We start from the raw sequence: 12,334 nt of genomic DNA on the forward strand, positions 1-12,334 counted from the left end.
TTTCAAGAAAAAATACTTTAAGGAAAAGTTAAAAGTATTAATTTTTCTTGAAAACAAAAATAAAAAATTATTTTTGAGAAAAAGTTGAAAGTATTAATTTTCCTTAAAAATAAAAGTTTTCGAATGCTTTAAGGAGAAGTTAAAAGTATTAATTTTTCTTATATAAAAACATGAATTTTTTTTAAAATAAAACAAAATAGTGAAAGAGATCTTTATCAAAGGTCGAAGCATCATCTATTTTTGTTTTTCTTTTTTTTGGAATTTTTTTATTAAATAATCCAACGACAGAGCTTTTGCAAGAGAAACAATAATTTTCTTACATATTCTTGAGGTGAGAGAATGTTTTTAATTTTCTGCCAAAAGTATTGGAGTCAATTAAGAATAATTTCTAATAATTAATTACTTGATAAATTTTTTAAGGTTTAATAGATAACACGAAATCGAGCTGGTACCATCTTTCAATGGGCGTTGTGGGGATGCTATAACCTTTCTCACACGTAACCGTACTCTCGAACCTAGTTCTGATTTTGTAGACCTAGAATCTACCTTTTAAGGATACCTAAGTCAAACTTAAGATTTTTTTTTAAAAATGGACAGATCGCACCTAAATAAAAAAGATTGATGACAACTGCTCAAGTCAATGTCTAATGATAGGTCATCGAATCTAAATGTTATGATAGTCACATTTAATAATATAAATGTTTTCATTTTTATTACATAAGGGATAAAAATTGTCAAATTTACTATCATTTTTGTTCAATTTTGTCTTGATTAATATTACACCTATATATCATGCTTTTCTTTTCTAGATTAATTTTTATTTTTTTCTTGGTTTAATTAACTTGAATTGCATTTATTGCTACTTTATTGGTTTTTAACATGACATTGTCCAAAACCTGATCTATTGCTTAATTATCTTTTATTGATCTAATTTCTTTTTCATTAAAATAATAAAGACATACAATAAACCATAAGCAGAAAATTATTTTCAAGTATGGTCCATACTTTTATAGTTTTGAAAGTTTTTTTAAGATCAAACTTAGAGATGACAAAGCTAATTCAAGCTCGAAAATCTGCCTACACCAATCTGTTACTAAATCCGGATCAACTTGAATTGACAAAAAAAAAGTCAAAACCAAAACCCAAAAAATTTTGAATATGAAAAAATCCAAATCTAAAAAATTCCGAATTTGAAAATGTTTGAAACCAATACAATAAAAAACCATCATAACCCGAATTTGTAATAATCCAAACTCACGATTAATCTGATATAAAACCTGTAAAAATCGAATTATAATCGGAGAAAACCGAAACTATAATTATACGGTTTTTTAAATAAATGAGAAATAAATATTTTTCTTAACTAAAAATTAAAAAATTAAAAAATATTATTATTGATAATTATTAAATAATTATATCAATAATAATCAACAAAAGTAATGTTAAATATTAATTTGATTATAAATAAATTTAATTTGAAACACACTAAATATTAATATCTAATGATTTTTAGTACTATCATCTCATTATATTTACAATAATTATTAATATAAAACAAAAAAAATATCATTAATTTAAATTTAATTTCATTACTAAATAATCATATACAATAATACTATTATTGATTCATTATACTTATTCCATATAATTTAATTTTAATTTTAATATATAGATGATTCAAATATAAAAAAATTATATCATAATTTTAATATTTGATTTAATTTTATGTCTTTAGAAAAATATTAATACCATTATTAACAAAAAATTAACTTTAAATTATATTTTTTTAATGTTTCAATATTATATTAAAATATTAATTTTACTTGAAAATAGAAACATTATCTTATAAATTAAAATTATTATTTAAAAATTAAAATATAATGATAAAAAAGTCAAATAATTAAATTAAATAATACAATATCCAAACAAATATAACAAAATAAATGATGTTATTCAATTCCTAAAATCAAATAACCAAAGTTTTCAAATTCTTAAGAATAATACATCATCATCAAGATCAAATCATCCCAACATTTAAAAATTGATCCTGCAAATTATAATCAATGCAACACTATTATTGTTAATAAAAAATTCTCAACTTTTTTGTCAAGAAAAAAAATTATAAAGTAAAATATGAACATATATTATAATAAAAACTATTGATCCTCTTCCATAAAATAACTAATTCCACGTTGCTATAATTCTCTTCAATTGAAATATTTCATCTTATTCTTCAACTAATAAAACGTATAAAATAATCTTATAATCATTAAAAAAATTAATAAAAATATAGTCAATAACAATAAAATCTTACTATTTTGATTTATTGTTGCATTATATCCATACAACCAATTGCGAATGATAATAAATATTTCTGCATTATGGGATCCAAAGCAATTTTTTCATTTATTAATCAATATTTTTTTATTACGAGTGTTGATAAAGACTCATGGCAATAGGCTCAAGGAAAAAAGGTGTGACTCGAGAAAGTAAGTTTAAAGATAAAACGCTTGGGTTGCACCATTGGCTTTAGACTTAGGAATAAACTTATAATATGATATTAGGGTTTACTCATTTTTTTTAGGCATTTTTATTTTTTTTTTAATTTTGGAAATTAGAATCGTGAAATTGGTATTTTTTATTTTTTTGGATACTAAGGTTTTTTTCATATGCCGCCAGTTCTTTTAGTTAATTTTTTCATTTTTTATATTTTTATTTTAATATTAGATAAAAAAATTTAATTGATATATTAGTAACTATAAAATTTAAATTTAAATTAAAGTCAAAATAGAATTAATTATTATTGATAGTAAACTAAAGTATATCCTAAAAGTACACTATACTAGTAATAATTTTAATACAATTAATTTTTATACTTTATTGATATTAAGGTTAATCATATTTAAGTAATTACATTTGTTGACTTTAGGTTTGTAGCATTATATTAATTAATTAATTTAATAATATCTACTATTCAATATTCTAATTGAACATTTGGTCAATTGGTATATATTCAATATTATTATATTTATGTAAATGTTAATGTCAAAATAATATTCTTTTTAATAATGTCTATTATTCAACTATGTAAAATTTGAATATTTTAACTTTTATTTCAATTTGTACTATGAACTAAAAAACAATGGATAATATTTAAAGACAAAATTAATATATATTTATATAAATATATTATTTTTAAAATTTTAACATTAACATTTTTGTAATATTTTTATTTAATTATATAAAAAATAAAACTAATCCTTAATTCTAAATTACAAAGAACGTTTATAACTTATAAAATTTAGAAAAATTTTTTGAACTTGTCTAAACAGTAAGTGCATCTAACTCCAACCGAACCTAACCCAAAATAATTTAAAATTCAAATAACTTATATCCGAGGTAGTCCAAACTCAAAATTATCTGCATCCAAAAAAATCCAAATCCGAAAGTATTCAAATACAAAATGATCTGAACCAAAAAAAAATTCTAATCCGAAAATCCAAATTCGAAAACAGCTTAATCCAAACCCGTCCAAACCAACTCGTTTGCCACCTTTATTCAAAATTATTAAATTTTGGTCATAGTGCATTCTTTACATATAAGAGGTAAAGAATATACTTACCATAAAAAAGTTTTAAATAAAGTTAAAATCATGACTTATCATTTTCATAAACTTTATACTAATTATGGTACTTAATACATATCTCTATGGTAAATAATTTTATTACAAAATCTTCTTAAAATATTATTTTAGTTACATATTGTTCTTTAATATTTATTTTTTATTTATTTTACATCAAAATTTTTATTTTTATATAAAGATTTTTAATTATATTATAATTAATTATTTTTATATATAATTATATACCCTTATATTGCACGAACTTAAAACTAGTTCATGATAATATTAAAATGTACATTTATAGCCTAAAGACTAGTTTTATATATATATATATATATATATATATATATATATATATATAAAGGAAAGATTAAAGGCCAAAGCTTACAGTTAAAGGGCAGATGGAAACCATTGTTGAACAGCTTTTTCTCTATTTAAGTAGTGAAGTATTTTGTCATAAATAGCATTAGGAATTTAGGACTTTTTGGGGCCGGAATTGGAAAACAATTTTATGTTGTGAAATTGTTTATTTTTAGTTTTATGATTTGAATAAAAATATATAAATCAATATTTTTAGAGAATATATAAATCGATTTTGATAATTTAGGAGAAGAAGAAAAAAGAACTACAAATTAATTAGTATCATGGAATAAGTAGATAAATGCGAGATATTTAACAACCCTTAACTATTTAAATTGATTCCGTTTTTTTTTTTTTATATATCCTGATAATAAATATTAAAAATTTGTATTGAGATTTTATATTATTATTACATATGTATTGAATATAAAAAATTATTAGCTATTCCTTCCGTCTCAAATTGTTTGGGCGGTGTTGATTTTTATAGAGTTTAAAATTAATTTTTAACTTTAATATATTTAATATTAAAATTATAAATCTTTTTATAAAATTAAAATTTCATGATTTTAATGTCAAAAAATTAAAAAAATCATAAAAAATAATTTTAAAATATAAAAAAATGAGCGTTTTAGATGTTTAAATAAATGATATAGTTTTATAACATTTCTAAAAAAAAAGATGAAAAAAAGGAGACAGAATATAATAATAATATAAATTTAAAGAGATATTAGATAGTTTTTTTTTTTTAAAGAAAATGTATGACTTTAGAAAATACAAAAAGAAAATTGAAAATATTCTTCTCATTTATCACTAATATCATTACAATTTGTCATGAAAAAATCAAATTATTTAAGTTTTTTGTCCAAATATAAAATAAATTAAATTAAATTTAAAATTTAAGTTCACTCTTAATTAATAACAAATAAAAATTATTTGTTAAGTTTCGAACATTTTCACAAGTATAAAATTTTACATATTTTATATATATAAATAGGTAATATATTCATATACGAATTGAAATATCTATTACTATTTTTTAAAATTTAAATAGATTTGATTATTAAATATCTAGAGATACTATCCAAATATTATCCGAATTCGTCATGGATAATAAAACTACTACCTGAATTTGTTAATTATTTGTTATAAGCATCCAAATCTATCAAATCTATGAGTGAGAAAAGATTAGAAAAATCATAACCGATTTAAAATTATAGTATTTAGTTCAATTTAGATCGATTTTTTCTTATTCGATTAGTATTAAATTTAGATATTAAATATATATTAAGTTTAAATAGAATTTCAAATTAGGAAGTGAATAACAAAAAAATAAAACCAAATTGATTATATATTTTCATTAACTTTTATATATAATTTTAAATTTTTATAAATAAAAATAATTATTTTATATCTAAATTTATTTAAATATATTAAAATTATATTAAAATAATATATAAAAATAATGAACCAAACTAAATAAAATTAATAGAATTTGATTTAGATCGGATCGATTTCAAAAAAAGTTAATTCGAATTTAGATATCGGATCAAATAATACTAAATATCTAATTATTTACTCTCTATTGCAATCCTTATTAACATGTTATTATTTACTAAGGGCCCGTTTAGATCATTGATAAAGTTATGGTGCGGCACTGTTAGAGCTACCAAATGCACCAGACATCTGATAGTATCCAGGGCGATTGAAGTTCTAACCATCATTGTGAGTTCCAATCGGGGTTGAACCTTTAAGGGATCCGATGAGAATTTTTCTTCCCACTGAAATATGATAAGTTGTGTTTTTTGTATTGTATTTCTTATCGTGTTTGATATATATAATGACACGAATTATTAAAATATAATATAAATTATAAAATATGTTTAAATTCTAAATATGAATACGACGTATTTATTATATATATTATATAAGACACAATATAATTAATATGTATATAATTAATTCATTTAAACATGATATAAATAAACATAAAATAATATAAATGTATATAAATAAACATAATTAACATGAATATATATAAAGAGACATTACTAATACTAATACATACATAAATATGACTAAAATAATAAATAACTATAAACTATCCATTATTAATAATTTAATAAACTTAGCATATTAATAATATAAAAAAAATACTTGCATATTAAAAAGAATAAAAAATTTTAATACTCATATAATATGTATTTAATATATATTTAAATTTTAATATACACTACATAAGTATATTAATTTTTAGTATTAAATTCAAAATTATGAACTATTAAAGATTAAATAATAAAATAATGATATATAAGACTAATATTAATTTTATATTATATTTATATTATTAATATAAATATAATTTTATAATAATTATTAAATGAATATAATAATTAAATATTTAAAATAATATTTATATGGTATTAAATAGGTAATTAAGTATCATAATCAAAAGATTAAAAATTAAAATAATTTTTATATGCTTATATTAAATTAAAATAAATATAAAAAACGTATTAAATGAGTTAAACATATTAAACATGTATTCCTATAATAAGATTAAATTAAATATATATTTCATATTGTGTCACGTGTTAAATATATACCCATATGAGACATTTTATCTAAATATGTTTTTCATGTCTTATATATGTTTAGATGTATTAACACATATAAGATATAAATTATATAATATCGAAATTCGTGTTAACACAAATAAGTACGAAATATATTTTTTTAAAATACATTTATGATTTTTTCCATGTTATGTTATCTTGTCATGTTTGAAATTATCAAATCTATTCCCATTGCAACTTCATTTTTTTACAAATGCTTATGTTTCAACTTGTTTTATTTACCCTTCTAATTACAATGCAAAGATGAAAATGTCCCTACCATGAACCCTTATCTTTTTTATTCGTTTTTTCTTTATTTTTATTATTTTATTTTTCACTTTTTATTAAAAAATTTCAAATAACCTTGTATAAAGAAATAAATTTATATAACTACATAATAATAATCAATAAATAAATAACTAAAAATTAAATAAATGCATGAATAAATTATTAGTTAATGATTAATATAAACATTTTCATAACTAACTAATTAATTAAAATAAATAACTATATAAATAATAAAGTAAATCAACAATTTTAATTTTTAATTTAATTTAAATAATTCATAATTATAATTTAAAAATAATTAATATTTTAATATAAAAATAATCATATAAATAAATACATAAATAATTAATAAATAATTGATTAAACAATACAATTAATGTTAAATAATTAGTTGAGCTAATATTACATTATTAAGTTTTAATACGTGTAAATATATTTTTATCAATTTTGAACAAAAGTATTATTTGACATAAAAATTATCATTTTTAGTAATTTTAATAATTTTCAATTATTTATAACAAAAATTATTATAAATAATTATTTTTAATTTATTAAAAATTATTATTTGACATAAAAATAATTTTAATATTTTTTTTATTATTTATTAACATAAACTCCCCCATCCCATAATGCTATTCTCCCATTAACTTTTACGGAATTTAAAAAAAAATACTTTGACTTTAATCTATACAATATTAAATTTAATTTTTCTCATAAATTTAAAATTCCATAATTTCTAATTACAAAAAGTCAAAAAAATTATGAAAAATAATTTTAGGATATAGAAAAAATAAAACATTTAAGTGTTTTAAAAAGGCAAGAGGACATAGTTTTGGGATATTATAAAAAGCTAAACAAATAAAATGAGGTGGAGTAAATGTTAAATAAATTCATTAAATCCAAACTTTAAACAACGTATCTAATAGTAATTTTCTTTTTTAACTATATTTTATCTCAATGCGACCATTGCTTTCACATCTAAATATATATCTCATTACTGATTTTAATTTTATCATTATAAATATTTAATGTCATTGTTATAATAAATAATCTCATGTTTATCGTTATTTTAATTTTATCAGAATCAATCTTTTAGTTGATTTAAAATGGAGTATAAATTAATAGACATTGTTTCATCAGTTTTTTTTTTTTAAAAAAAACCGTTTTAATTTCAATTATAAATTATATTATAATAATATAATAACATTTACGAGTCTATGTAAACCCCCGGAGCATAAGTTGTTACAGAAGAAAATGGCTCTAACAACTCTCCAAAATAACTCAAAAAATTTGTTACATTGGTTAAACCAAAGATAAAGTACCCACCCCGAAATCTTCTCTTTGCCATCCCTTTTAAGTTTTGTAACACCCCACCAACTCTACACAAATCTTTTTGTTTATGTCCAATTCTTCTCTCCTTAGTTTTCCCTACATTCTTTGATTTCTTTTTCATGTTCCCAAAAAGCTTTTAGCAGCTTCAATCTTTGAAATTTCAAAACAAAAAAGGTGACAGATTGAAGATATCAAGAAAGTTCTGAAGGTTTTAAGTGAGTTTTGATTCATTTATGTTCATGTTTTATGATTGTGTTTCTTTCATAATTATATGATGTTTCTGTATGTTCTTTTCTGTATTTGAATCGAGCAATTATTCATATCATGGAAAAATCTAAATTAAAATCTTGTTAAAATTTCCATTTATTTTTTTATATGTAGAAGGCCATACTCTAGGGATAAGAGGTTATAGATATTAAAATTTCAACATGATATATGTTAGATGTTATCTTTTAAAGGTATATGCATGAACCAACTGAATTAAATTTAAAAATTAAATTCCATTTATTTGTTACATAGATTTTAGTTGAGAAATCAAGAACGATAATATTTAACAAAAAAACTTATGTCTGGATTTTTTTCCCTTTTTTCGCACCTCAGTTGAATTCCAATTGTGATTCAGAATATGGGAACTAGTCATAGAGTTGAAGCTGTGGATGATAAAAGGGATGGAAGCAGCAAGCATTTAACAGATTTTGAAGTTAATAGTAATGAGATTAAATCTCTTTCAAGGCATGGAAGTTCAGCCTCTTCTTCCTCGTCAGATTCTCATGACCATGTTGATATTCTTGGAAATAATGATAATAAACCACTTGAGAAATCTGAACAACCTGAACTCAAATCACCAACAGCTATTCGTGTTTCGTTTGCGAGTTCAAATGACAAGTCCCCAGATAATCAGATGGCTGCAGAGCAAGTTCCAGCTGGTGGCTATGCGCCAAATCGGATACCATCATCCATTTTTAGTAGTAAGCCTGCAACACCAATGGATTGGAGCACTGCTTCAAATGAATCACTGTTTAGCATTCACGTTGGAAATGGCAGCTTCTCAAAGGATCAATTTTTTATGTTATATAAGTCTGGAGAATTGACCAAGTTAGATGAGCAGATCATTGCTCAAGGTAACCTGCTGCCTTCTTTGAAAGAATTAGACGACATGGCAGCAAGGAATGAAAATGTAGAGAAGGGTTCAGGAGCAATAGAAATGTCAAAGAATACAACAATGGTGGTCGAGACCAGTGAAGTTACGGCAGATCATAGCCACCAAAAGATGCCTCCGGCTGAGGAAGTTCACAATCCAGTTAGCAATACCCCAACAGTGGACCTAGCCGCAATTGCTGGCAATCATAGCCAGGAAAAAAAATTCCCTGTAGAGGTCCAGAATTCACCTACCAGTAGCATCTCTCGCCTTTCCAATGAGAGCAATAACAGCACTCTTTCCTTTGCCTTCCCTGTGTAAGTTGCTATTTATTTTTCTTTTAATCTTATATCCATGACTCCATGCATTAAGAAAATACCAAATTTTGAAGTTTCTAAAACACCAATTTGCTACTTGAAAGCTTGCATTTTCATTATGCTGCATGAATATACAGTATATACTATTTATCAGTAGAAGATTTGTCAGTATCAGCCACATGTGCTTGTTTTCCTGCTTTTTTAGGAGGATCTGAGGGATATTTTTGATAGATCCAATGTGCTGATTTCAGTGGCGAATTCAATATTATTTTTTGAAAGTGTTCACGTATAATATATATGAAAAATTACTAACGGATTTATCAATCTTATCGATGGAAAGAGTGTTTAGAGAAAAATTTTGGGATGTTCAAAGAAAATTTTTTTCCTATTTTTCAATTTTTAGGCTTAAAAAGGTGATCCGCCACTGGCTGAATTTTTAATGGCATTTCTGTTGACAACATTTCATGATTCATCTATTTCTGTCATGTTCTTATTACCAGCATTCTTCTAATGTGTAAACTTTAATAGGGTGTGCATTGTTTAAAACATATTTCAATCTAGGAAAAAGGATTTCCAGTGCTGGAGATGTTTGCTTCATCGGCTATTTAGCCACCAAAAGCATTGCACTAACTTGTTTTGTTTTATTTCAGGTTGGCAGGTAATGATGCTGGAAGAATTAGCTGTGCGAGTGGTGACCAAAATAACAAGGGATTACAGACACAGTCAGTAAATCAGCAGCAGCAGGAGCAGAAGCAATCTACAGAGGAATTGCAGCCACAATCTCCTGTTACACCCCAAAATGCTTCCAATCGCAGTTGGTTTTCCTGGTTCTATTGCTGGCGATGTTCATGATTTCATTAATGTTTTGTCTATCAATGATTACATTACTTCCCTTCGTTAAAAGAATCTGTCTATCTCCTCGTACAGAAGTGGACATTCTATCCTTCCAAACATACTGAAAATTTCCCACAAGGCTAAAAATCCATTGAGTCTAGTTAAAAATGTCGGTCCAATTTGTACAGTTTCCTGTTGTAACTTGTAAGATTACAACAAATATAAGTTGCTTTGCAGTGGTGAATTATAAAAAATAACGAGTTGAGAGTTGAGACAGAACAGAAAAAAAGGGAAAAAAAAGTTGATTAGTGAATAACCATGTAGAGATTTATCTGATGTTAATCCTATCTGAATACCAAATTTTAATTTTATTTCTGATAAATTGAAACACTAGTTAAAGTTATATTTTCAGAATCCATTGCATTCTCTATGTTTGTACGGTATAATTTCGCTTTTATTTCTGCAAATATGCTCTCACAGAGAAGAAATTAACCATATATCTGTAACTGTAAGAGACCTCCATTACATAAATTGTAGAATGAATTTGTTAACTATTTAAATACTTTAGACTTAATAGGAAATTGTAGATCCTCGAACAAGACATGATAATTTTACATGTGATATCAAAACGATAAAAAAAATAAAAATAACGTATGTTTTAAATTTAATAAAAATTATATATGAATTTTATTAAAATAAAAAATATATTTATTTAATATATTAATATAAAATATAAAATAATAATTTTTTAATTTTACATAAATTTAATACGAAATAAATATGATACATATTTTTTTACCAAAGAGGAACAGACGTGGACTTATAACCTTGCTAGAAAAATGAAAAATACACTCACTTACCAACTCATCTTTGATTTTTTTTTTTTTCCTTTGTGACAATTTCAATAAATATACGAAGGGATTAATTTTGAAAAATGCTATCGAAATTTGAAAATTAAAATGTAAATCGAAGGACACAATGACATTACGTATATGTGTCTATGGTCTTGGACTATTGGTTTGAAAAATTATTCTATGTAGAAATTTTAGACTTAACAAACAAATTAAATAGTTCAAAAAAAAAAAACATATTAATTAACAAATTAACAAATATTTCTTTAAATGTATTTACAAAAATTAATAAATAAATAAATTATTAAATAAACATCTATTAAAATTTTTTAATCTCATTTATAGAATGTAAAATCCCGACAGTCAGTTTATAAAATAATAATTCATTAATTTTTATCTACAATTTTTATCTACAAATGGATATAATTGATCCATCTGTAGTTTTATAAATTATGAATGAATCTATAGAAAAAAAATCGATTTTTTTTATTTTGTTTTTTTTTTACATTTTATTTTTACTTACCCTAAACCGAAAAAAAAGGAATCCCTAGCCTCTCTGCCAGTCAAAATTTCAGACATTTTCTCAGTCCTCAACCCCTCTCTCGCTCTCCGCCAGGCGCTTGTCCGCCTCTCGTCAGTCGGCTCTCGATCTCTCAAGCTCAAGATCTCCTAACTCTCTGGCTCTCAGTCTCTCCAACTCTTCGCCTCACACTCAGCTCTCCTCATACTATGCCTGCCCCTGATTTGCCCCATCTCTGCAAGTCTAGCATGACCATCGACGGCTCCACTGCTCCACCAGACCTCTACGACTCAAAAATTTATCAAAGGTCAATTGCCTTTGCTTTTTGTATTTTCCGTGAACAGCAGAACAGGAAATGGGTCTTTCTTTCCCTGTGTTTATTTGATAATAATGATATCTTAAGTCAAAGAATTTGTGATCTTAAAAGTGAATTCAATAATATCTAGCCCAGGGGTATTCT

The 12,334-nt window shown here is 23.4% G+C and overlaps 1 protein-coding gene across 1 annotated transcript; it reads left to right on the top strand.

Annotated features, from left to right (window-relative positions):
• Window positions 1-8,794: 8,794 nt before the first annotated feature.
• LOC111316328 (uncharacterized) lies at window positions 8,795-9,749 on the top strand. Its single transcript, XM_089753944.1, has one exon. The coding sequence runs from the start codon at window positions 8,840-8,842 to the stop codon at window positions 9,671-9,673; it is 834 nt and encodes a 277-aa protein (XP_089610070.1). The 5' UTR covers window positions 8,795-8,839; the 3' UTR covers window positions 9,674-9,749.
• The last annotated feature ends 2,585 nt before the right edge of the window (window positions 9,750-12,334 follow it).

This window comes from Durio zibethinus, chromosome 24 (genome assembly GCF_047325235.1).
Source record: "Durio zibethinus cultivar Kanyao isolate XHJ-2024 chromosome 24, ASM4732523v1, whole genome shotgun sequence".
NCBI classification, from domain to species: Eukaryota; Viridiplantae; Streptophyta; class Magnoliopsida; order Malvales; family Malvaceae; genus Durio; species Durio zibethinus.